Source organism: Aulonocara sp. 'chitande type north' Nkhata Bay, linkage group LG3 (assembly GCF_057382095.1).
Source record: "Aulonocara sp. 'chitande type north' Nkhata Bay isolate Kocher_YH1m ecotype deep benthic linkage group LG3, A_spYH_male_GT1.1, whole genome shotgun sequence".
Taxonomy (NCBI): domain Eukaryota; kingdom Metazoa; phylum Chordata; class Actinopteri; order Cichliformes; family Cichlidae; genus Aulonocara; species Aulonocara sp. 'chitande type north' Nkhata Bay.
This window is the reverse complement of record NC_141346.1, coordinates 49,079,397-49,105,608: the sequence shown is the minus strand read 5'-3', so window position 1 is coordinate 49,105,608 and position 26,212 is coordinate 49,079,397. Positions and strand designations below refer to the sequence as shown.

At 43.5% G+C, this 26,212-nt stretch overlaps 3 protein-coding genes across 4 annotated transcripts; all 3 read left to right on the top strand.

Annotated features, from left to right (window-relative positions):
- The first annotated feature begins 1,032 nt into the window (after positions 1-1,032).
- Positions 1,033-10,206, top strand: naa40 (N-alpha-acetyltransferase 40, NatD catalytic subunit). Its single transcript, XM_086284516.1, has 8 exons — positions 1,033-1,399; positions 3,309-3,404; positions 4,223-4,275; positions 4,429-4,524; positions 4,839-4,997; positions 5,108-5,191; positions 5,431-5,508; positions 6,606-10,206. The coding sequence occupies exons 1-8, from the start codon at positions 1,394-1,396 to the stop codon at positions 6,751-6,753; spliced, it is 720 nt and encodes a 239-aa protein (XP_086140642.1). The 5' UTR covers positions 1,033-1,393; the 3' UTR covers positions 6,754-10,206.
- Positions 10,207-10,752: 546 nt separating this feature from the next.
- On the top strand, positions 10,753-15,356 carry b3gat3 (beta-1,3-glucuronyltransferase 3 (glucuronosyltransferase I)). The gene is made up of 8 exons (XM_086284505.1): positions 10,753-10,929; positions 11,291-11,398; positions 11,527-11,707; positions 11,801-11,984; positions 12,082-12,243; positions 12,333-12,419; positions 12,561-12,764; positions 13,017-15,356. The coding sequence occupies exons 2-8, from the start codon at positions 11,305-11,307 to the stop codon at positions 13,113-13,115; spliced, it is 1,011 nt and encodes a 336-aa protein (XP_086140631.1). The 5' UTR covers positions 10,753-10,929; positions 11,291-11,304; the 3' UTR covers positions 13,116-15,356.
- Positions 15,357-19,682: 4,326 nt separating this feature from the next.
- LOC147335978 (uncharacterized) lies at positions 19,683-25,033 on the top strand. Of its 2 annotated transcripts, none has more exons than XM_086284488.1 (3): positions 19,683-19,836; positions 21,687-22,435; positions 23,824-25,033. In XM_086284488.1, exons 2-3 carry the CDS (start codon positions 21,782-21,784, stop codon positions 23,974-23,976), a joined length of 807 nt encoding a protein of 268 aa, XP_086140614.1. In that variant the 5' UTR covers positions 19,683-19,836; positions 21,687-21,781; the 3' UTR covers positions 23,977-25,033. The 2 variants fall into 2 exon arrangements, with proteins under 2 accessions (XP_086140614.1, XP_086140621.1); XM_086284495.1 differs by having other exon boundaries at positions 19,736-19,836; positions 21,690-22,435.
- Positions 25,034-26,212: the final 1,179 nt, after the last annotated feature.

Sequence of the window (26,212 nt, the reverse complement as noted above, 5' to 3'; positions counted from 1 at the left end):
ATCACTGAACAAACACTGGATTGTTTCCACTGTGGCCATGTTGATTGCCAAAATCCACATGTGACAAGTACATGCCGGTTTGTGAAACCATACACTCACTGGCTGTGACTTGTGATTGACAAGTTAGCAAATGATTGTGTAGCTTTATACAGATCTATTTTGAAAGATAGATTGACTAAAAGCCAAAATAGGCTTCATTTTTTATTCAGTATAACTCCAAATGAGTAACTGAGATCATAAATCAAGCATCAACGTGCTTACAGAGGTCAAGACAGGAAACTGTTTTCCTTTAGACTTCAATAGGACCTCAAGTATTTTTGCAACACAGCTGTCGCCATCTAGTGGTCTTCAGATGGAATGCAGGCTCAAGACACTTTCACAGTAGCTGATTTGCTATAGTTTACGCTTTTCTCCAGTGCCACTTTTCATGTAGTAGATGTATGTGAGGATACTGCACATGATGTTTAGGTTCTATATTTATTGTTTGCCTTAAAAAAAGTCTTAATTTTCGTTTAATTTTGAATTTTCGTTTTCAATTCAGTGTAAATTCACTTACTTTCCAGGGTGGGTTTGCTCATTTCAGTTCACCTTTATATTGTTTGAACATGTTAAGTGTTTGGCTTAAAAAAAAAGATTATAGACGGTCGAGGTTTAGGAAGTTCAGATTAAATATTACACAAACACAACACTTAAAGTCATGTATACATCCAAGTCTAGATAAACATGCAGCAGAGGCTCCTGATGACCATATCAATAAATATTACAGCTAAGAGTTAAAAAAACAACAACTTATTATTGAATTGAATGATTATTGAAGCTTTGTAAACAAACAATGTAGTTTAAATTCGTTTTCCATTTTATATTTTTATTTAGGTTAACATTTTTAGGTTTTAGTTTTGTTTTAAACCACTATAGTAAATAGTGTAGGGAGAGGAAAAGTAGGGTTTAGGGTTAGGGTAACCCTAACCCAAAATAGTCTTTTTAAGACTATTTAAATCTATTTGGGGGCTAAGGGTGTCAGAAGTCCGAGGTGAGGTGGAACACGTGAACGCAGCATAGCTGGACGCGGCGGAGAGGAGAAAAGAAAAGGGCAACGAAGCAGCCCGGATAATTCAGCCTCGCAGTCTTGGCGCCAATCCGACTTCAGAGGGAAATTAAACGGCTCGGTTTTCACTCACGTTGGAATCAAATTCGCAGCCGGTTGCTGCTTCTTTCAAAGCCTTCGGTCGTCTGCTGTAGCCAGCCAGCTAGCTTTGTTAGCACACTATCCATCATTGTCATATTCATCTGGCCCCCTTATTTCTGCCTGTAGTCACGATACTAATAACTCAGCAAAGCACCGGGACAATAGAGGTGTGTTTCTCCAGGGGGATCGAGCAGATACGGCAGCAAAATGGGGGTGAGTTGCATGTGTTTTTCCCCAAAAATATATATATGAAGCGAGGTGGCACAAAGAAAGGTTTTTAGCTCGTCAGTGGCTGATTAAGCAGAGGAGATATGAAAGAAAGAAAGAAGGAAGGCAGGAGAGAGGGAAAGCGAGAAAGACCATGGTGGATGGATGTGGCTGAAGGTGCTGGTTTGGCTGTTAGCCGTCTAGCTGCCTAAACATAAACCCAGTAACATAGCATTGTAGCGTTAGCTCGAGCACACACATGGCTTTTTATGACGTTTTCAGCTGGGTTACTGCATCGTCCTTGGCGTTGCGCACACTTAACATGTCATGTGTGTTGTGACATTGTTAGCCCGCTAGCCTTGTTAGCTGTCGGGGAATGCCATTACAGCAAATGGCGAGTACGTTGCTAACCATTAATGCTAGTCACTTGTGTGTGTGCGTGTGCGTGTGTGTGTGTACATTTTCCAAACAGGCCAGGATGTGGGGTCTCTTTCCCACCTGGCCTTGGTTAATTCACACATGTTGGAAGTTGATAATATGAGCTACCTGTCTACACCAGCCAGGCCTGCACACACTCTGAAGCTGTAAAGCTGAGTTTATTAACTTTAGTTAGACTTGACTTTGTCCTTCTCTTTGGCTCCAGATAAACCAATCCACGTGTCCCCCCTTCCCCAGCTCAGTGTGCAGCCTCCCTGTGCTTGGTACAGAGTTAATGCTTGGAGCTAAAGTTGGCATTCCTTTTCATAATTGCTCAGCCCTGGAATGAAGGAATTCAGTTAATGCCTAGTTGTTTCTCCAGTGAAGCACCAATTCTGCACCCTAAACGCACCACGACCAACTCTAATAACTCATGGAGTCTTCCAACCAGGGCAATACACTAATACTACTTGTGATTGTTTGACTCAACCAGACAAATAAGTATCTAAATGGCATGGAGCCACAAAAAAATCACTACATCAGGTCCAGAGGATGGGTATAGGAACTGTTAAAGTGTCTAATCTCTCTGTTGCACAGCATAAACGCTATCAGGGTCATTTGTGTGAGTTATGGCTGCACCATCAATGCAGATGCTTTGGACATCAAACCAGGAGCAGGCTTAATGAGAGTAACGGTATCAGAGAAATTTCCCACAGGGAGCAGCACAGGCTATAGAAATACTATACCGCTGTAATGGCTTTAGAATGAAAGCATTTCAGAGAGACAATAATCACGTTATTAAGAGTAATAAGCTCTGCTTTTTCATTGTTTTCCAGGCCTTGATGTATTTTTGGAGCTTCGATCTTCCCGGATGTGCTCATGCGTAGTGTCTGAGGGTCGATCTGTTCTCTGATTGATTTGCCACGTGGCTTTGGGGTTGTAATTAAAACGTGTACAGCAGCACACGTCATTATTAAACAGAAATTCAAAGATCTGCTAATACTCAGATGAGTGGGAAAGACTGCACTCTACGTTTGATCGATTGTGTGTGTGTGTGTGTGTGTGTGTGTGTGTGTGTGTTGGCGAAAAAGTACAGTGGTATCCTCTGGCTACTACCTGCTTCTGTGTTTGTGGGCTCTGCTGCCACCAGGTTTCATCGTGATTTCTTGTGACCTGACAGGCTGTAGCTGCTGTGCCAGAATGCTGCATTACCTTGTCATTTCGTCAGCACAGGTTACACTCTTTGACAAGAGAAGATCGATTCACCAGTAAAGAAGTGGTGAAAAATGGCTGGCACTGATCACGCGAAGCAGAGAAGGGAATAAATTAAGTGGTAAAAAAAAGGCAAAGGGTTATAGCACCTCTTTGTCTGTAGTGATCTCTGGATTTTGCATTTTTTGTGTGTCTGTGTCAGGGTGAAAAATCTCATTCTGATCCATCTGTAATTCACCAAATGTCCCCTGCTTTTTTTTCCTCTCCGTTCATTTTGTGTCTTCAGAGGAAGTCCAACAGAGCAAAGGAGAAGAAAGCGAGACGTCTGGAGGAGAGGGCAGCTATGGACGCCGTATGTGCCAAAGTAGACGCAGCCAATAAGGTACCTCAGTTGTGGATATGAGTGAAAAGGAGAAATCTTCTGCTGTGGCTTTGCACTGAAGTTAAAAATGCGCGGTTTGATTTTTGTCTCTCTCGCACGCTGTTCCATTGTAAGCTTAAGGCATGAAAAAAAAGAAGCTCGGGGATGCCCTCCTCACCCCGATTACAGCCTTAATTGATATGGGCATGACAGGAAAAGGCAAATACCGCACCATGTGTGCCTTTATGCATAATTAATCTGCATCATTAAATCCCCCACCTGTCTATTCGAATGCACGGCTCCTGCAGCTTGGAGGTTGGCTAGAGCGTTGGCAAACTGGAGGAAAACAGCTCGCACAACATGATCTGAGCTGCAGCAGCCTCCTCATTGGGATCATGATGGGTTTGGCTGGGTCGATTACTTTTGTGTCACTTTGTTTCAAAATGAGTTGCCCCCACTGTGGTGGATGTGATAACAGCAAAGGAATGCAAGAAAATCTCCTAAAGTGGACCATAGTTTCAAATGAATAAATGAGCAATTGAACCTGATTTTGAGGGTCCGTCTTTGGCCTTCATACTTAAATTCTCTGAGCCTGAGTGTCTGTGGTTTCGGCCCAGTGTGCCATAATCTGTCCAAGGATGAGAGTAGTCTTGATCTTCATAGTAACAAGGTGAAGCTGACCTTTTGTGTCATCGTGACTGACTAATGGACGTGTAGCCTGTCCTGCCCTTATTTGGCTTTTCAGGTCATTGAGCGTAAAGGCTGCTTAAAGGACATGACTGAATGGAGAAGAGTGCTGATAGTTTAGCGTTTTCTCATTCTGCCCTCTCTTCTCACAGCTCGAGGACCCCCTGGCCGCCTTCCCAGCCTTCAAAAAATACGACAGAAATGGGTACGCACTGCTTTGTACACCCGCAGAGGATTTATTCAGTATCCCGTTCCATGAAATTCATTCTTGTTTTGTGTTTTCCGCATGGAGGGAACAGCCGCTTTCCCAGAGACACAGACTCATAAACTCACACGTTGACTTGTCCTCCCATTCCAGGCTGAACCTGCAGATAGAGTGCAAGAGAGTGACCGCGCTTAACCCGCTGTCTGTGGAGTGGGCTTTCGAACTCACAAGAGCCAACATGCAGACGCTGTAAGAAGTCTGTTCTCGCCTCCTCTCAGAGTTCGAAGTAGTTCAGGAACAGAGTGACCTATCTTTTTCAGAGCAGAGTGCAGATAGGCCAGAAATTCTTTTTGTGACATGAGATAAGGGCAGATGGCAAGATGTGGATCTGAGGCCATGAATTAAACGCAGAGTATAAAAAGAAGGTAGAGATTGAGTTACTGTATTTAATATTGTCTCATATTCAGTTTTAAACGGTATTTGTCCAGTTTAGAAAAATCTGAGAGCAAAGAATTCCAATTATTGTGCCATGCTCGAGTTCGTCTGCTGTCTTTCTGTTGCAGGTACGAGCAGAGTGAGTGGGGATGGAAGGAGAGGGAAAAGAGGGAGGAGATGAATGACGAGAGGGCTTGGTACCTGCTGGCTCGCGACGCCGACTCCTCTCCCGTGGCCTTCTCCCACTTCCGGTTCGACATAGAGTGCGGGGAGGAGGTTTTATATTGGTGAGGTACCCAGCCGTGTGTTTGTGGATTTCAGAAAAGATTTCAAACCTCATTTCTGTTATTCTAAGTTTTATCTTTTTTAAATTTGCGCCTCTTTCTTTGCTCTGCAGCTATGAGGTGCAGTTAGAGAGCAGAGTGCGGAGGAAAGGGCTTGGCAAGTTTCTCATCCAGATACTCCAGCTCATCGCTAACAGGTAAAGAACTTCGGTTGTGTGACTATGGGAGGGAAGATTGTGGTGACTGTGAAGTTGGTTACAGGTGACCTGCACTGAATACAAACACAACTGGAGGATGTAACAATCCATTCACAGCACATTTATCATAACAAATGCTAAAACATGGGCTACATCCATCTTTTATATACAGTCTATGGTCACGCCTTCAGGTCACTTTACACTAAAGACAAGTGTTTCTTTTTTTGTCCTCTGTCCAGTACACAGATGAAGAAGGTGATGTTGACAGTTTTTAAACAGAACAAAGGGGCCTACCAGTTCTTCAGAGAAGCTTTACAGTGAGTATGCCGGCTCTTTAACGCTTAGGAAATCTGGAGGGTTTAACTGTAATGAGACAAATGTTCAGCCTTTGAACGTGTAGTCTGGAGTATAATATAAGGTTATAATATAATATATGGACACTATATTATATTATTATGGAATATGATATAAGGTTAGTTGTCTGTGAAGCTTCTCAGTCATCCAGGTCATCGTAGTCTGTAATGACCCCAAGAGGGTCATGGACCCCCTATTGATCCTCTACCTACTCACACGAGCCAAGGTGTGAAAACAGGTTTCGGGTGAAGCCATCACATGATAGGGTGGGGCTAGGTTTCACAATGGGTTCACCAGAAATCTTGGCTGATTGTGACCCACACCCTGACCCTCCCATAGGGTTTATAATCTGGGACTGTCCACCAATTGCTCTGAAGAAGCTTCTTGGAGGAGAGGTGAAACGTCTTCAAGAAACCTAAAGAAGTCCAGACGCTTTTCTTTCCAAGCCTCTTAGAATATGACGTGGTTCACAGCTCAGTATTAATGGCTCCACAGGTGCTGTGGGTTAGTCTCTTTCTCATGAAGTTGCTGTCTTAGATCAGAAAGGAATGGGCAAAGCTGGCAGTTCCCAAAAATGTATTTCTGGACATAATCCAGGAATTTTAACTCATTTAATTTAATATAAATGAAAGATGAAATCATAGAGAAATGTGGAACTTCTCTGGCCTTTATTCAATGTCGTAACACTGGAACAGAAGCAAAGATTGCAACCGGATTTCCCTTTTAGTCCCACACTGAACTGGCGACTTTCATTTTTAGTGTTCAGTTTTGTTATGATCACTGCGCTGCAAACACGAGGACTGTTGAGGGTTATTATTGGGATAATGGAGACGTCACGGCGCTGCCTTATTGAATTATCTTTTACTTTCTCTTTCGTGTGGGACTGGCGGGTCTTACAGTTATGGCGTCTTAATGTGATCGCCATCATTAGTGCATTAACACTCCAGGAAGTTCCCACTTATAAAGGTCACATACAGGCAGGAAACGGTCCTTCTTCGTCTGAAACCCGACTTCCTTCGGTCTCCCATTAACGAAGCTCGCCGTCTCCCCTCACCTCCAGGTTTGAGATCGATGAGACCTCACCGAGCATGTCCGGTTGCTGCGGCGACGACTGTTCTTACGAGATCCTGAGCAGGCGGACCAAGCACGGCGAGGCCTCGGCGGGACACACCCACGGGGGCGGACACTGCGGGGGCTGCTGCCACTGATCGGCTTCGGTTACGCCACGCGATTGGTTAAAAGCCAGCAACTTTAACCGGCTGCGTGCGAAAGCTTCAGCTGCCTGCTAGCCCACGAGTGGTTTTGAATTATGGAGGCCGACAGGTGGGAAAACCCACCTGCGCATTAAAAGCCGGCATCTCGATGCAGCGTGCAGTGTGAGCTTTCGCACGCAGCCTTTTCTATGTTTTTGTTTTGTTTGTTTAATTTGTTTTCCAGCCCCTCGGCTCATTGTCCAAATCATCTCTTCCCATTCTCATAACGCTGTTATTACCAGAACTGGTTTCCAATCAAGAAAAAGCTGACGGTCTCCATCACGGAGACCGATCCTATCCCATGCAGCTCTCATCATCTCTGTGTTGCTATACTGTATTGGATCTGCTTCTTAAACTGTGGTTCGAGACCTAAAGTTGACTCTTGGCCTCGAGCTGTATTGAAGAAACTCCCCACTTGTGGTCTCTCAAGTGTAAAACGGGATTATTTGAGTCTTGAAATCACAACTAAAACCATCCAAAATAAGCAGATAAAAATAACTCAGAGTTAGTCAGTTTCTACAATCCAGCTCGGGGTTTTTCTGGGGCCTTTGCACTGAGACGACTTGCTTGTTTCACTGCACCGGGGTCCTCGGATCGGGCTTCATGTGAGAGCCCGAGTTTAGGTCCTGGTTAAACCAGCACGAGAAGCGCCGTTGCACTGTAATATTATCTGTTCTGACTCTAGTTGTAAGTTATTCTGTAACAGAAGACACTGCAGCTAGCAGCAGCTGGCACGTGATACTGCTGTTACATGATTACAATACACCATCGGCACCACCCGCCTCCTCGATTCAGGTAAATGTATCGATGTCTCCCTCGCTTTTAATGCTTACAGCTTATCAAATGAGATTTCCAAGATTGCCTTTTTCTTTCGAGTCTCTCAGTAAAATACGTTTAAAAAAATGTTTTCTCAACATCATCAGTTGCTGTAAATCTGCATCCGACTAAGTAAATATTCCCAGTTTGTCCCCACCTGTGTCATATCGCCTCATTAGAGATGCATGCTGTAACTGGATGCTTTTTCAGCTTCACAGAAGACATCTTTAGTTGTGAAAATTCATCATTTGACCTTTCGGCCTCCTTTTTTCTTTTTCTTTTTTTTTTTGAGTTTTTCCTGCTTCTTGACCTGCACCCACGGCTGCCACACAGTTCTCATTTTTACTGAGCTTTCGGATTTTCGTAGTACACCCGTTTCCCTCTTTGCTTTTTAGTTTCTGACGCTACTAGGCCTGTTTAAAAACAACTAAGTCCATCCTCCATTGCACTTCTTGCATATCTTGTGGATTTAAGGTGGAGTAGCATCAACAGAGGTCACCGTTTGATCATATAGCTGCTTGAAAACGACACGTGAATGGATGCAGATGAGGGTAACGGCAGCGCACTTGAGGGAGCTTTTTTTTTTTTTTTTGCTTTTTAAATTGTTTGAGTTCTTCCACAGTCTTAACTTATTTTCCTGGCCCCCTCCTGTAAAATTAGGTATTTTTGGGGGTGGGGGCGGGTGGAGTAAATCTAGTCTTAAATTAGGATTACGGACTAGTGGCTTCTAAAAGGTTTAGGTCCACTGCGAGAAGCAGCATCTAAAATTCTCATGTTGGTCTAGAATAATCTTAATTCCCCGCCTGTTCACAAAGCCTTTGATGTGTTTTTGGATTAAATTGCTGTTTTTAAAAAAAAATTGATTTAGAATTGAGATTGACTGCATTGAACGGGGTTCTGTTGTGCACATTTCCAGCTCCATGTGTCCTTTATTTTTTATTTTTTATTTTTTCCTCTGGCTTTGCATGATTCAGTTAAAAATAATCCTTATTTATCCTATCCTGGCCTCTGGTGCAGTTTATTTTATCCACTGTCTCAAATGAGCTGTTACAGCTCCTGTCCCTTTAATAAGACAGCTGTCCTCTCATTGGCTATCCCTGACAAACTGATGGTTTCAATTGTCATCTATATTAAGGCTCTCCTTGACATCGCACAAAGCCAGGAGTAGATAAACATGTCTGAAACAGTGCTTCTGTGTTAAACTCTGAGTTTTTTGGTTCACAGAGAGGACGTGTACATATGCTGGATCCACTACTGTAACAGCACACCAATGACAGACAATAATGGAAATAATAATGAAAAGCCTGCTACAAGTACGTGGAGTTAGAGGCTGTTATGTGAAGTAGACACACTTGGTGTAAATGCTTGGTACTAAAATAATCTGGTACCAAAAAAAAAAAAAGGGTTTGAGGAGAAAAATCTTACGGGATCCTGGGATGAAAGCTTTGGTTGTTTCCTGCTAAACGTACATTCTGCACCTGGAGACATGGTGGTTTTTCTTGCTTGGTTGAACTCTGAGGAACAGAAACAACTAAACATGCTTGTTTGCGGGGACTAGACTATCTGATTGAATAGTACAGTAAAAAAATTTTGTACTTCATATGTTACAATTTCAAAAAAAGAGGATGTTGTACATAGAGGTAGGAGATCGATGGACTGACAGTCTCTCTCAGGTTAATCAAACATAATCAAACCTCATCTGTTGTACTTAACAGCCACGCTGTCAGTCAGTCAGCCGCTGGCTGGATTGGATTGACCCACGGCTCAGTCTTGTTACCATCCTGTTTAAAGAAACAACCGGAAAGTAGTCCTGGTATTCAGGAGGAGATTTTTGTTTAGTTTTATTCTATTCTTTGAAAATGTGAAGTTGCATGAAAGTAAATGTAACAAAGTTTGAACAGAGACTGGATCTGCACTCGGTGGTCATATTCAATCCAGGCATGTGGGCAGTTAAAACAAATAATCATAAAGAATTTAAAAAGGCTCACTGGGAATAAAAAATAAAATAAAATAAAAAATCTTATGTGAAAATGTAATTTTTGGAAATGAGCCTGAATTTAATTTACTTTGAAGTCAGTGAGGACTTAATTTTTTATTTTTTTTTTAATGGTTCCAGATACAAAAAATTCCAGATACTGCTTTTGGTCTTTTCTCAACATGTATATAAATATATATAAATATATAAGCTGTTGTGGATCCATCTTCATTTCTTGGCCTTTTACAGGAGAAACACTTTTTTAAACATGATGTTAATAAAAGGCAAAAAAAAAACAAAAAACCTCGGTGTTTGAGAGTGAGTGTTCCAGTCCTGTCCGTAAATGACAATGAAAGGGAAAACTAAGTCATTCTGCCTTGTCAGTGTTTTATGTTACAAATAATGTTACAAATAAAGGAAAGTTGTTTGACTTTTCAAGAAATGCCTCCTTTTCTTTTTCTTTACTTTTTTTTTTTTTTTTTTTAAACATAAGTGAATTTCCATCAGGAAAAGAGGATATGTATGGAAATGTTTAATATATTTAGTATTTTTCTTTTTATAGGTAATTTTTCAGATTTTCATTATGCTGTTGTTACACATGTAGCTGCGTCAAAATGTGTTAAGGTTGCCGATTTGCCTGTATAGACCATTCACTAATGCTTAACATATAGGTGTGGTGTATATTGCCAACATATAGAACGCACTGTGGAGTGATTTAAAACAATATGTTAAATTTGACCTCTGACCTCTCCTCCAAAGTCAGTAGAACTAAAGGTCAAATAATTGTTTTTTAGTTTCATCCTATCACTGTTTCTACTGACAACATACAGGTACATATGGAATTTTATATATTGGGATTCAAAATATTTAAATTATAATTTGCATTCAAATACGATGGCACATTTGACCTCTGACCTCGCTGTTCTAGCTTTCTTTCAAGTTGACCCTATAATGCAACCTTTAAAGAAAAAAAATCCTCTAACGAAAGTACTGTCAAGAAAATGAGCTGCCTATGTGAACCTCCTTTTTAAGATTTTAAAAAATATTTGTTTTATCAAAATGAGTGATAATTAATTTGATAAGTACTTTTTTTTCTTTCATTTTTACGCTGCACAGATTTCTGTGCCGCTTCTGGAACTGTCTGTGTGGCTGTAAATGTTTCGAGGGGGATTCCTTTTCGCGTCGCACAGAAACCGGACGCTGTTGGTACATTAGCTGCAGAAAAAATGTCATAGTTGAGCCGAATGAATGGATGCTGTGAGGTGCCTTTGCTCACATCTGTCCAAAATGACATGAAGCTCTGAGCTTCCATCGCTCAGCTCCGCCGATTGTCGCCTCCGGTAAGAAAAAGAAAAGAAAAAAATGGGAATGTTTGTGCTTGTCTGGTTAATACAGCTTAGCTTCCACTGGTTTATCATTGAGTTCAGTTTAGATTCATGTTATTCGACCTCGTCGGGAGTTAGGCCACACTGACCCGTGCACAGCTTCAACTTTTCCTCAGTTAGCTTCTCAGAAACGTCCCGCTGCATGGGGATGCTTTCCCTCTTAGCTTGTTAGCAAGCTAAATGTTGCTTGTGTCAAATTGGGTACATTTGAACTCAGTTTAGCTCCTCGGTTACAGCCTGCACAACTTCATCAGAACATAAACAACTGGATTAATAAGAAAAGCGTGAACAAGTTGCACTTTCTGTCAACTTTCAGCTAGTCAGGGCACCATGGCAACGAGGATGAAGCTAAAGCTGAAGACTGTATTTTTGCTCTACTTCATGGTCTCGCTCCTGGGCCTCATCTATGCACTGATGCAGCTCGGTAAGTGAATCCTACCTATGAGCAGAATGAATAATGGTATAAAATTTCAGCATCAGCAGGTGTAAAGGAGTCAAAAATGTGCAAACCTGAGTGGCAGAGCTTCACTTTGCTTTGATTTCTTTGTGCAGGCCAGCGCTGTGACTGTACAGAACATGACTTCCCTAAAGACCGCACCATATCTCGACTGCGTGGGGAACTACACCGTCTTCAGGAGGAGATGAGGAAGTTTGAAGTAACAAAGCAACCTCAGAAGCAGCCAGCCAAACCGTCCCTGCCCACCATCTTTGTTATCACGCCGACATATGCAAGGTAGTCTTCCAAGCGACCATTGCTTGGTGTCCACCCTCCGCTGTGCATTCCTGCACTGATCTCACCCTCTCTCCGATTTCCATCTGTTTTCAGGCTGGTGCAGAAGGCCGAGCTGACTCGTATGTCCCAGACTTTTCTCCATGTCCCTCGGCTCCACTGGATCTTGGTGGAGGACTCGCCACACAAGACGCCTCTGGTGACCGACCTGCTGATGAAGAGCGGCCTGACCTACACTCACCTACACATGCCCACCGCCAAGGACCGCAAACTACAGGAGGTTCGTTCAATTTTATTTTATTTTTGTCTTATCCATGCATGTTCTTGCAAATTTTTTTGTTCCTTATTTAAAAACACTGAGTCATTCTCCTGCTCAGGGTGACCCCAGCTGGCTCAAGCCCCGTGGAGTGGAGCAGAGAAACGAAGGGCTACGGTGGCTTAGAGAGGACAGGAGGGCTCAGCCAGGAGGGGATAACCAGCAAGGAGTGGTGTACTTTGCTGATGACGATAACACATACAGCCTGCAGTTGTTTGAGGAGGTGGGATATTTAAGTGTGTGACTATGTTTATTTCTTTCACTATTAGGCTTATTGCTGATGCTTGCGAACAAATGTCCTCTTTTCCTCAGATGAGGAGCACGCAGCGGGTGTCAGTTTGGCCGGTGGGCCTGGTTGGAGGGATGAAGTATGAGAGGCCTGTGGTTGAAGGAGGAAAGGTAAGGTCACTGACATTTTGCCATGCTGCTCTTTTAAAGATGCAAAAATCCCCTGCATCTAACTGCACCTAAGAGCTAAGCTTTTCAGCTTTTTCATTTGATCTAAAATACTGAGATCATATTTACGATGGTTTGTTTAAGGTCGTTCGCTTCCATACCGGCTGGCGTCCCAGTCGGCCCTTTCCGATCGACATGGCTGGCTTCGCCGTTTCCCTTAAATTGGTCCTGGCCAATCCAGAGGCATGCTTTGACGGAGAGGCACCAATGGGCTTGCTGGAAAGCAGCTTTCTTCAGGGACTGGTTACCATGGATGAACTGGAGCCCAAAGCAGACAACTGCACTAAAGTACGCGTGTGTGCGTTAAGAGATAAGAATGAAGACTTGTCTATAATTATTTTAGAACAGATGATTCAGTGTGAAATGCTTTGTTCTGAAGTCTTCAGTCTTTTTTCTTTATGATTTATGGAAATCGCAGAAAAAGAGACCTTTAAGAAAGAAGTGTTCGTGCATTGGCATTTGCAGTAGTTGCATTACGATTCTAGTAACAGTTTATATATAAGGTCACATGTAGTAATAGTGTGTTTGTGTGCTTTGCAGGTGCTGGTGTGGCACACACGGACAGAGAAACCGAAGATGAAGAGAGAGGAGGCGCTGCAGGCTCAGGGACTGGGTTCAGACCCTGCTGTGGAGGTCTGAGGGAAACGCATGCACATCAACACACACTCACACACACATGTGCACACAGTGTGTGATTATATCCTGCTGTTAATGCTGTATAGATAACTGCATTGTAAATACTGTAAACACTAAAGTACAGGAGAGAACCTGGTTTTGAGAGACTGTTACACCCGGTTGTACATATAGATGTGTATCGAGTGTGTGTTTTGTCATAACTGTGCTGATTGTATGTTAGTGTGTGCGTCTTTTTCGTTTTTGAGTTTGCGATCCTTGTTTAGCAGTACAGTCGGTGTCAATGTTAAACTACTACCCGATGGGGGCGCCAGTGTATTAGTTTGTGAAGCCGTGCTGCTGGAGCACTGCGGCTTAAAACTGGAGGGAGGGTGCGTCTCATAGCAGGGTCGTCTTGTATCACTTCTGTTTACTTGTAGCTCAGTTAGACGCCTGTGATGTTTCCCGTTCCCGGCAGCACTTAGATGTTTTTATCAGGGGCTGGATGTATAAATGATGTGACAGGCAGAAACCGTGTATATACCTTTTCCAAAACATGGAGTGGTATTTTAAAAAGAAGGATTTGGTTTTTCATTTCATTATTTTTAAATAGTGAGTTGAGTCAATATGATGATGAAGAAAGAAGGGGGAAATACAGACAACCAAGCTTGTCATTTTTTGTGAGTGTCTCATTCACAAACTGCCTTGTAGGGGGAAAAATTACTAAATTTTATCATTATTGTTAGATGATCATAAATGTTTGTGGCTTCATGTTATTGTGGGTAAAACCTTTGCCTAGCATGCCAAAGATCCCCGGATTGGGACTAGGAGGTGACACAAATGCAGCGTCGGGGTAGAACAAGTCAGTGTACTCCTATTAGCAGTCCCAAGGGTTAAGTCTGCAAGGGTGACCCCATGGGAAGTAAGGGAGCAGCTCAAAGGACCCTCGTGTACATTTCAGTAGTGCGGGTGTGATAATGAAGTACGAAAGGTTACTTTGAAGGTGTTGGACTGTTTATCACCCCAGTTTTGCTCACACAGCAGATTTGGGCTGGTGATGATTTCAGAACACATTTATCTTTTTTTCAATTCTGGGTCTGAATTTTATGTTTAGTGATACTGAGCTGCTTATTTGAGCTCATGTCTAAGCGTTTTGTGCAAACTGTTATTTTTATATACAAATGATTAACAAGGGAAGCGTCTACTAGACTCTGACAGATACAGGACATTTGTGGTAGATACCGATATTTAGGGGGTTTAAAGCAAAAACCTGATACTGATATCTAGAGTATGTCAGTCACATGGATATAATGTGTACCCTGGTTTAGCAGTGCAGCCTTCAGTGTCGTTCCAGTTTTCAGGCCAAGGATCAGTTACAACTGTGCACTTAGTTCATGCATGGCTTCTGATTTTTGTGTTTGTAAGTCAATATTCAGGATGTAGACCCCCTTTTTTTTTTTTTTTTTTTTTTTTTTTTTTTTTTTTACCCCTAAAAACAAGTCATCAGCATCAAAGCAATGTCAATAATCTTTACTCAAACTGTAATAACAATGTCTAGGATTAAGCATTGTAGAGCCAAGGCAGTGAATACTTACTACCGGTACGTCTTTTTTAAGAATAAAAATATCCATGACTGAGACGGTGTTCTCTAAACACGCCGAGCAGTGAACAAACCCCACGGACGACTTGCTGTTGCGTCTTTATTAAGCCCTCAACAACCCGTGTTGCAGACAAAGTGGTGCAACTTAGCAACACGGGCACGACAAACACCCGTGTAATGGTTCCACACCCAACGCATAAGTTCTGGGTTGTAACTGGTGTCATCACACCACAGCTAGTTTAACCCAGTGTTTTGTGAGCAGCTTTAGTGATGCTTTTTAAAAACCACGCTCAAAGTGGAAACCATTTAAGGCAGTGATTAAACAAACATCTCTGCTGAAGCGCATATAAACGAGTTATGCAATAAACAAACGTGTTACGTTTCGACACTGCTGCGATCAGAAAAACACTTGAATTTGCCTCCAGCGGGCAGGAAATCCCTGGTACTTAAAGATTGCAGAATATGGAAACTCGAGCTGTGCTTCGTCATCTTCCACACTCCCTGCAATGCAACAGACGCTGTAAAAACAGCTAGTGCCTGCTTACGTGTAATTAGTGCCTGTAAGTAACTTCTCTACTGGTGTATAACGTATTTATTACTGTTCTTTACATTGTACAGTGTGATCATGTCTGTCCCTGGCCTTGGAAATAAAAGTAATGAAAAACACACTTTGTCACTTTTGTTTGTCTCCAGTTCTTTTGAACTTAAGTGAAGCTTTTTTGTCTTTAAAATTAGTTGTTTTGTTGTTGTTTTTTAAACAGCAGTTATATTGAAAATCATGGAGGTAGTCTGCGGTGAGACAGGCTTTTGCGGCGTTTAACCTTTGCTGCCTGCAGCAACTTGACACACCACATTCATTGTGCACATCTGTTCTCTGAGCGTGTCACTTTCAGTAGTCAAGCTGTGATATATGACTTGGTCCCTCTCCTCTGACCTGTCACGCAGCGTGTCTGTTATTTTTATCACGTTGTCTGCACCTAGCATCGTCTATAACGCCGTCTTCCAGCCGGATGTTCTGCACATTCACCACATCCTCACCTCACCGTCCAGATACCGAGCCCCAACTTGTCTGTGCCTGACAGCGACCATTGCAACCTGCTCAGTCATGGGTGATTACTCTCTCGTGGGCGGGGATTCTCTAACCTCAGAACAGCTGAAGTTGCGTGATTGACAGCTGGTACGCCCTCTCTAAGGGGAAGCGGCCCACTTGGTGACTATATTTGGAGCGTGTGGAGGTGTACTCGCGGAGGGACTCCAAGATGAAGATGCAGTGGGAGATGAGTAAGAGGAGCTGAAGTCAGAGCTACATGCACGCCACTGTTGGACCTTGATGAGTCACAAGTGCAGCTGCACGAACACGCAGTAGACGATATTAGTGGTGATACTGAAAGAAGTTGTATTATTACCTGTAAAAGTATGAGCTTCACTGTCATGAATAACACATCATTAAACTCCTTTTAATCTGTGTGTGTTCCTGATGGTGTGTCATCACAGCTGCAGAGGAACCCTCTGCATGCGTTTACATGAAGGTGCACAAAGGGCTATTAAATGTGACACGGGCAAAAAAGCAGGCATTGACACACACACACACACACAGAGATAAACAGCTCCCACTTCCAGTCCCACCCAGACCAAGTGTTCACTGTGCAAACACTACCATATCATTGACCAGGCTAACTGATTTTAATCCGTATACACACATTCCTACTCCAGGGTTTACCTGCATTAGAAGTTAACAGTTCAGGGTGTTACACTGACTCACGTGTGGTTTTTAAATGTCTTCTTGCGGCGAGCAAATCAAGGATGCAACCAATTACGGGAGGTTTTGTGCAAGATTTGCAGAGAGATTAATGTGTTAGTTGTGTTTGGATGAATGTATCTGTTTTGAGATGATAACACGTTTTGCAGGAACGCCTTCAATTTGAATCACGACCAAGATTCGTGCAAGAGTGGAAAAACTATAGTTGTTCTCTACATATCAGTCAGTCTAGTTTAGGCCATTCAACAGGCCTAGTTTTCCTAGGGTGAGGCACAGGGTACACCCTGGACAGGTCGAACACAGGAACTGACAACCGTTCACACCTAAGGCTAATTTAGAATGACCAATTGACCCACTAACTTGTAACTGTCTTTTGACTACGAGAATAAGCCAGAGTACCCGGAGAGAAACCATGCAGACACGAGGAGAAAATGCAAACTCCACACAGAGAGGCTGCAGGTGGATTTGGACCCAAGACCTTGCTAGCCAAGATAAGCACACTGGTAAGAAATAGTTACAATCTTTCAAGGACTCCTGGGGCACCAGAAACTTCTACTGATCCACCTGAGAACCTGTTTCAGACACTGTTCAGCCAGAGGCCAGCCAGCAGACTTCTGATTTTAGTAGGCATTTCCCATCCAAATTCAGGAGGCCTCTGGCATATCTGGAAGACTGTTTTCTCGCAGAGCTAGGAATGTGGGATCGTAGGACGGAATGTGCAGTCCGATATCGACGTATGGCACCGTTTTATGTTCAGACCATCTAAAAGGTCTCTGACACTGGCTTTGGTCTTCCTATGGATCATTTGACTCGTTTTGACGCATAGATTTGAAGTGCGATTGTGTCAATGCCGAGTGTTTGCAGACGAGTCGACGTCTTTCATACAAGCTGCAGATGGCGGTCTGCTAGAAATCCGAGCACAGTGAGGTCTTTGGTGCAACACCCTCTTTGTGTTCATCGTGTAACTAAAAAACAGGGATGCTCTACTGAATCCAGTTCATGCCATATTTGTATGCTTTGAAAGCGTTTGGTGGAATTGTCTGCACTGAAACGACACCTCCCTAAATATTGCAAGTGTCCTGCATCGACCGCATTTTCTCTTGTTAATGCACTTTAATTTGTGAAGCTCTTTCTTTCATTAAAACTTTCATTAGAATGTGACCAATTATTTGCCTTGTGGAGAGAGAACAAGGCCAAACAAATCATTGATCTTTGGGCGTGCTTGTCCAAATTTGACCAGAGAAGAGCACGGCATACCCTCCACGACACTAAGTTAGACGTCCAGGGGGATTCAGGGCTACATCAACATCTATTGTGCCATCTGTGAAGAGAACAAAAAGCTACGTACGTTTTAAGGGAGTAAAACAATACTGCTGTTGTAGAAATACCAGTGATAAATCAGTGCATCCACCGGTGCTCAGTGGAAACAACAGCAAATGTTAAATTGGCAAACTTCACCTTCAAAAAGTCAACAAACCCTCAAGACAGCAAGTTACTGATGTGTAGCACAGATCATCTCTTTCACTGTGATTTTTGATTCATTCAAAAACAGAGAAGCTATAGAAATGTTTTTATGTTCTCATGCTATTCAGCAGAACTAAAAGATTCATATAAAACTATTAATCGAATAATAAATGATGGTGTGACTGAGTGAATTAGCTCCAGCTGTGGTGTACAATTCAATGACTAAACAATTACACAGAGTCTGAAATGTTTGTTAATACAGAACATGTGTACTTTTACTCCAGAAAAAGTTTATGTACAACTACATTACCATTACCACTTTTCTATGTATAGGATTTATGGCAGGATACCTCTTCCCTGTGTTTCCCTGTGTTCTGTAGCTCCACAGCTGGAGACCAGAGTGCTGAATCTACAACAGACATAACTAAAGTTAACCTGCTGGTTAGCTGCACAGAGCTGCACCCACAATTCACAAAAATTAGCCCACCTAGCATGCAGCAGCTATAAGTTATAAGACCCTTTAGATCTGCACAAAGTGACAGAAACAAACGTAACTGTTTTATCAGATCAGGTCAGACTAAATGAGGCCTCACGGAGTGTGCGCTACATGACCCTTACCGTGTTTACGCCGTGTTGGTGTGTTGCTTAATAGCGACATCTGCTGGGTTTAAAAATCATTGCAGGCACGCTGGATAAATTCATTCATTCAGTTCAGAATGGTACATAAATGTTATATTCCTGATGTTAACAACACATTCTGTGAAGAAGTGATCTGGTGATCCTTATTTCGCCCTTATGGCCGACCATGCCACTCCACTGGCAAAGGGATACAGTCCAGCTGATCTTCTCATGGGAAGGAGGATAAGGACAACTATTCCTGTCATTCCATCACAGCTAATAATAAGCTAACAAACTTACAGACAAAAACAGAGAAAAAACTGCAACCGCAGACACAGACCACGTGACAGGCAGCCTGGATAAAAAGTGTGGAGAGAAACTGAAGTCAGTTGATTCATTCTGATATCTGGACACCGAGCGAGTGACGAATTGTCCTGTTAACGTAACCAGCTGATGATAAAGTGCTAACTGAATGAAAGAAAAATGTATATTCCAAATAATTAGATTATAAAATGATCGATTAATGCAGTATGTAAATGGTTTTTGTACTTTGGACAGGTCGCCAGACTGTCACAGGGCTAACATTTAACCCAACCTCACTAATTACATATTGTTGGACTGTGGGGGGAAGTCCTAGTATCCAGAGTAGTATCCAGAAAGTTAACAGACTGTTCAGGTAAGCCTCTCCAGGACCAACAGGATATACAGAGTCCCCACTGTATGTTGGTGTAATGCATAAGAGTGCAATAACTGAGCTCACAGGCAGAATAAAGTTGATAGAGTTTTTATAAAAGGTTCATCTATAAAGAGCTGTTTAAAACAAAGTATGAGGTAAATCAGAGATTGGATGATCATAGTTTCTAAGTCATAAGGCTTCGTGTCCATCTCCACCAATAAATCGTTTATTTGACCATGGAGACCCTGGCGCATTGAGCACTGAAGGCAAAACTCTGTTGCATCCCTGCAAAGCCTCTATAGCTGGATCCCGCGAGTTTACCCAGCAAAGGTAGGACGTGCGCTGCTGCTGAGAATTTTTTCAGTAAGTTAATATTTGACCTGTTTAATACATGGCTTTATCTCTAAGTCAGTGTGTGTTCAAGGATGTAATGACAAGGTGTGTGTGTAGGTGGAGAGAGGGAGAGTGTTTTACAGCGTGTGTGTGTGTTCGTACCAGTGACGAAGACTCTGCAGGTCTGGGCAGGGTTGGCGTGTGACGTGTATGAGGGCAATAAGCAGCGCTCCCGGCTCCGTGTCACTCACTCAGACTCACACACCGAGAGGGGAACGAGACGAGAGCGAGAGATCTGGTAAGGCTGCAACTATTTCTTCACCTGTTGAAGGCGTTACTGTTTAATATGTGGTAGCAGGCATTTCTGTTCACTCCTGTTTAATGCTCTCACTGTTGGGCTGCTTCTCAGCCCTGTTTAATTTTTAACACTTTAATTTAGTCATCCTTTTTTTTTATTCGCCTCCTATTACACAACACCTTTCAGTCTTTATTTTGCAATCTGCACATTATATGAAACGTTACCTGCACTTCGCAAGTCTTCGAGATTTCCAGGACGCCGTTTGTCAGAGCACAGAAGGACGTTTTTTGGTTTCCTCTTCTGTTTGCCACCCTTGTAACAATCCAAAGTCTTCATTTGTTTTAAAAAACAAAGCTGATCTGGAAAGGACACCAAATATGTCTGCAGTTTCTGGTTATTAGCAGGAAGTGTACTCCTTCAGAGGAGCATTAGTGTGGACTTTGTTATTATGTAACTTGCGGTGAAACGGTTTACAAGGTGATCACAGAGGGGAGGGGAAGCGATCTTGCACTTTTTCACTGCAGGGTCAAAACCCCTGAGTACGTCTCATTTCTACCAGCAGCGCAATCAGTGATGTCACAGCAGCTGATTTCTTGCCTCATCCTGGACTAACACACATGTTTGTTTGGCCGCTTTTCTTTTATTAATTAAAAGTGTCCCACCAGGCGGAGAGTGCAAGCGAAGCTTTTGCTGCAGTTGCAATTCTGCCCAAAAGGGCAGTCGAGCAAGCAGTGATCATTGAGGACCTCAAAGAGGAGCGCTCTGAGAGACGCTCGTTGATTGTGTGGCTTGCATTGTAATCACTGTGACACACAGATCAGTCCACTGATCATAAAGTAGAGGTCAGAGGTCAAATGTGACATGATATTTAAGATGTAATAAGGAAGTTTCAATATGTTGGCAACAGTTTCTAATAGGGCTGCGTTAACGTGGTTAATGATTAACGCGATTAAAATGGACGAACTGCCCAAAAGGCGTTGACAGAGACATTTCAGGGATTTTGAGTCAGTCTGCGCTCCAGATGGGTTAATTGTTAATCGCGTTAGTCGTAATGACAGCATTAACGCGTTTAAGCCGCATTAACGTGTTAACGGCGAGTAACCCCTTACACGGATTGATCTGCGTTAGCTCGTTAACGCGGATTAGCCTGTTTTAACGCGCTAACGCGGATCAGTCGTGCCAACGCCACCGGCACATAACCTCGTTGGTGGAGGTAATAATGCTGCTCTTCCTGCACAGGGAGTGGAGCAGTCATCAGCCACTCCAACACAGCCAGAATATAAGGAACTCATCTAAACAACACTGTGCTTACACGGGACCCCTGAAAAAAACATGTCGATGTTTGACGCAGATTGTATGACTGACTTTCAGAACAGGTGGAGAATGGACAGACAAGCAGGTCGCTGACACCGACAGTTAGTCTGAAGTCATTGATTTTGGCTGCACATCCGGCTGTCCGACTCCCTGTGTGTTTATCTTCAGCGCTAAGAATGCTGCGCGTTCAGTTTTTTGACATCTGTTATCATCACAACCCCGATAACATTGACTCTGACCTCCAGCCTCGGTCACGGCCACCGATATTCAAACACAGACATTCTTGTGACGCCTGCATAGCATTTCTGTTGTACAGTACTTACCATCCAGAGAGGCTGATAAAACACACACATACTCACATTGATGTGAAAAGTAATTATCTTTCGTCTATGGTCTTTTACGCTTTTTCCTTCAGCTTTTATCTCCTATCACTGTTCTTGAAATTTTGGCTGCCTGTATGGAAATGGATCGGACTGTGCGTTTGACAGAGGGCAGGGTTATGTAACAGCCTTAAACTCTAATCTCTCCTCTCTCAGCAGGAACAAACCAGGAGCAGAAAGAGTGTGTGAGAAAGTGCACCAGAGGCCAAAAGAAGTAACAGACAGAAACTCGAAGAAACTCCAACAAAAAGATGGCTATTGGCAGGAACTCCAGGATGAGCTCAGTCCGAAGCTCCATCAGGGCCCCAAAGTTTCTGGACAAATCGAGTGGCTTCTACGGTCGCCTCGACGAGCCCGAGGCCGCCACAGAGGTAGAGGAGACTGGTGTAAATGTTTGCAACATAGAGGAGGCAGTCTCGAGTGACCCATCCATCACAGCGGTGCATTGTTCTGATGAGAAGGAAGAAGGCGAGGTGTTTGGCTTCAGCGAAGGCATGATGGAAGATGACGACGAGAGCCTCCTGAGGAGGAAACCCAGCCGCCGCAGCAGCAGGTGGAGGAGAAGCTCCAGGAGGAAGCAGAAAGAGGGGAGAGCAGACGAGGACGCAGCCAGAGAGGAGAGGCCCAGCCTGGGCACGGAGGGTCCAGCTGACTTACCCGAGGACATCAGGGTGAAGATTGAGATAGAGATGGAGAACCTGAAGAAGGTGGAGGAAGAAAATGAAAAGGCGGGCTGGGAGAAGGAACCCGTGCTCGTTCACTTCCCGGCTCGGGAGGACGCTGACGACCAAGTCCTTATCCGAGACAAGAAGAGAGGAAGAGAAGACGAAGAGGAGGAGGAGAGGAGGATGACGAAGGAGCAAGAGGAAGGGATGAAATTGGTGAAGAGGAAAAATTACCGCAAGGTGAGAGAAAATGTGCGGTGTTGTTTTAGGCTGCAGACTTGTATCAACTTCCTCTTCAGTTTGTCACATTTACATAAACTCCATATTTAGCTTCGCTGCGTCGGGTTAAACTTTAAGCCGAAGCTGAAGGTTGTGTAACTGCACGTCCAGCATGTGTGGAACAGAGGGGTAAAGTTCTCCCTCGCCATCCTCCACGTAATGCACTCTGGGTTATTAACTGCCATGGAAACGATCTTATCACCTTTATAACATGTTGCCACTGCGCGTCCAAGGTCCAGCGGTCACTGGTGCGTGTCACGGCACATGAAGTCACCCCCAAATGAGTTTTTCCTCTACGTCATTTTTAATGACGAAAAATTAAGCAGGTTATTGTAAAGAATTTCTGCTCATGCTGACACACACACACACACACACACACACACACACACACACACACACACACACACAGGCTCCTCTATCATGTCCTTTGATCAGTGGAACGAGGTCAGGTGATGCTGACCCGCCTGCTAAACCCCGCACCGTGAAAAAACATTCCAGTGCTGTTAATCAGCTCCGCTCTGCAGACGATTGGTTGGTTTCTGCTCAGTGTGCGGCGCTGGTTAAATATTTAGTCATGAGTTACCACAGCACAACCTGTTTCCAGTGAGCTCATTATTTTCCAGATGGACTTTTAGACAATAATAAAGCTCATTGGTTCTTTTTATAGAAAAGGTCAATAGCGTGTCTCTTGGAATTTCCCAGGAAGCAGCCGTGCTGCGACACAACAGAAACAATCATTAATTTGTATACTGAGTACAGGAATTCCAGTGAACTCCAGGAAAAATCCTTTTATTCCATGCACAAGAAATGAGCCTAGAGCAGGATAATGTCAAACATTAACATTCAGCATTCAAAGAAAACCTTCCAGTAACACATTTATATTAAGCAAATGGCTACTTCCAGGTGTTTATTACTATTTTACCTGTTTAATGAAGCGCTTGGCCAATTTAAATTCAGCGTCTAACTACAAACTCAATTCAAGACTGAAGAGCTCAGTCACAAAACAGCTTCATGGAGCTGCTTTGATTCCTGACTCATTATCGACACAAGAGCACTGAGGTCTCCTGTGGTGGGATCCTTTGGGTCCTAGCAGTTGGTGTTTGCTCCATTGTTTCACACATGCTCGATCGGACTGTGATGTAGAGTTTCGAGGGCGCTCGAGCAGCTGTGTCACATTCCCTGAGGTGTTGCTGAGCTGTTTTGTCTGTGATGCAATGTCCTGCTAGGGGAGACTGCTGCCATGGGGGAGTGCCTTTATCATTGTAACATTGTAACTACATCTGAGGTTCTTCTTGTCACCTGTCAGTGGCTGTAATGTAGCTAACCCTTACTCCTCCTGTTCCCACCAGGCCTTGGACCGAGCACTGCGCCGCGGCTGGGAGGCCTTCGTCGCCAACCTCTACAGCGTCACGCTCTCACCGGTGAACTCCTCGCCATCGTCGTCTTCACCGTCGTCGAAGAAGAAGCACCAGCACAATTCAGTGTTAGCAGAATTTCAATAGAAATGGAGATAGAAATGGACAATGAAGCTTGAGGCTTCTTAACTTTTAATAATATCAGGGTCATGCAGCGTTTTACCGCGACTGCTGCAAAGTATCGGACAATCCTGCCTGTATAACATTTACCACATGACGTGTCTGAGTCATCACCTCAGGAATATTAATCAATTATGTAACTTACTGAGTCTTGATTACTCAGCTGAACCTTTATCGCCTTATTAGGATGCACCTTAGTCAGGACACAAACTGCAGGGATCCACTTTAGCTCGATGGGCTGCTGGTTTTACAGTGATGTCTATGAGACTGGCCTGAACAGAAATCCCTGGTCTTTATGTGACTGAGTTCAGCAGCTGCTCGTCCCCTTCTGATCTCCAGTTTTAGTCAAGTAAGAGCATTTTAGCTCTTAATATCCAGTTCGTTACTAAGAGCTCGCAGTGCAAATGATCTCTGCTTCCTTTGGTTTAGCGCTGTGAAACTCCTCGAGTGTTGATGTGTAACCAAAGGGGGTGGAAAGTTTAAAACGTAGCAGCTGACTGATGGACTTTAGCTGTGGAGTAATACATACTTCTGTAGGATTAACCGTGGTGCTCGTTGCCTAATCAGACAAGCTATTTATGAGTAAATAGTATGCAGTAAATCAGTAATTAAACTTTATTAGGGATTCACATTATTATGGACACATTCTATTATTTATGTAGGCTTTATTGCAAGTGAAAAAGACGGACAGGGTCCAACCTTGTGCAAAGGAATATGTAAGAGTTTCTATTAGAGCTTTTTAGCTTTTTCCTCATGAGGTCCCTGCGTGTGTTCTAGTGAAGGTTATTAAACCTGAAGGGACAGAGCAGGGAGGTGTAAGCTTAGATGTCCGTCCAGAAAAAGATAATGCTTATTTTTGGTCAAAAAAGTCATATTAAATAGTGCATATTTTCTCTATTTGAATGCAAAGTTGTGTCTTTTTTATGTGTTTGATTTGTAAAACTGACGACTGTATTTAAGAACTATTAATAATGGACGTTTGTAGATGTGACAAAAATGCAATAAATGGTCTTTAATTTTCAAACATTCATTCATCTATTTTTTTATTGCCCTTATCCACTTCACAGATACTGAACCAAATTTTTCAGTGGTGCGACTAAAAATAAATATTTGGTCGCACAGGTGCGACCAACTGTTCCGGTAACAAAAAAAAAATCTCTGCAACTCTCCGTGTGGTCAACAGCAGACACACATTATGCCCCTATCGTGGACTAAACCAATCAGAGATAGTCAGGGGCGGGACCTCTCTGATTGGCCGTGGTCCAGTTGAAAGTGCAGGTGGAAGAGAGAGGTGAGTAGCTTGAATAAAGCGATATCAATTCATTAACGGATTCCACACAAAGACCTAAACACGGAGCGGACCCAACACATCAGAATCAGCTTCGTCTTTCTCGGCTTTCTCACCCGACGGCCCGAACACGGACACGCTGTCGGAGCTTAGCGATTCTTCGGGTCCGCGCTGTGTTTACGTCTTTTTGCGCTGATTCTGAGCAGCAGGTTTTGTCTCTCTCCAACCAGCAGCAAAAGAAGCAGCAAACTGCGCTTCACATTTGATCAATGTCGTCATGAATTCCCTCTGACTTTTGCTGTTTTGCTTCCACCACGATATATATATATATATATATAAAAACACCCAGCACGCCCCTGCGGGCGGTTTATCCTTCAAGCTCGGGTCCTCTACCAGAGGCCTGGGAGCTTGAGGGTCCTGCGCAGTATCTTAGCTGTTCCCAGGACTGCGCTCTTCTGGACAGAGATCTCCGATGTTGTTCCCGGGATCTGCTGGAGCCACTCGCCTAGCTTGGGAGTCACCGCACCTAGTGCTCCGATTACCACGGGGACCACCGTTACCTTCACCCTCCACATCCTCTCGAGCTCTTCTCTGAGCCCTTGGTATTTCTCCAGCTTCTCGTGTTCCTTCTTCCTGATATTGCTGTCATTCGGAACCGCTACATCGATCACTACGGCCGTCTTCTTCTGTTTGTCTACCACCACTATGTCCGGTTGGTTAGCCACCACCATTTTGTCCGTCTGTATCTGGAAGTCCCACAGGATCTTAGCTCGGTCATTCTCCACCACCCTTGGGGGCATCTCCCATTTTGACCTCGGGACTTCCAGGTTATACTCGGCACAGATGTTCCTGTACACTATGCCGGCCACTTGGTTATGGCGTTCCATGTATGCCTTGCCTGCTAGCATCTTGCAC

What these genes read in the sequence shown, in the direction of transcription:
- naa40 (XM_086284516.1), top strand. An exon ending in AAGTAGACGCAGCCAATAAG is followed by an intron (nt 3,405 to 4,222) that starts GTACCTCAGTTG and finishes CTCTTCTCACAG; the next exon opens with CTCGAGGACCCCCTGGCCGC. An exon ending in GGGGAGGAGGTTTTATATTG is followed by an intron (nt 4,998 to 5,107) that starts GTGAGGTACCCA and finishes TTTGCTCTGCAG; the next exon opens with CTATGAGGTGCAGTTAGAGA.
- b3gat3 (XM_086284505.1), top strand. Translation starts at nt 11,305, where the DNA reads ATGGCAACGAGGATGAAGCTAAAGCTGAAGACTGTATTTTTGCTCTAC. An exon ending in AGGACCGCAAACTACAGGAG is followed by an intron (nt 11,985 to 12,081) that starts GTTCGTTCAATT and finishes TCTCCTGCTCAG; the next exon opens with GGTGACCCCAGCTGGCTCAA. An exon ending in AAGCAGACAACTGCACTAAA is followed by an intron (nt 12,765 to 13,016) that starts GTACGCGTGTGT and finishes TGTGCTTTGCAG; the next exon opens with GTGCTGGTGTGGCACACACG.
- LOC147335978 (XM_086284488.1), top strand. Translation starts at nt 21,782, where the DNA reads ATGGCTATTGGCAGGAACTCCAGGATGAGCTCAGTCCGAAGCTCCATC. An exon ending in AGAGGAAAAATTACCGCAAG is followed by an intron (nt 22,436 to 23,823) that starts GTGAGAGAAAAT and finishes TGTTCCCACCAG; the next exon opens with GCCTTGGACCGAGCACTGCG.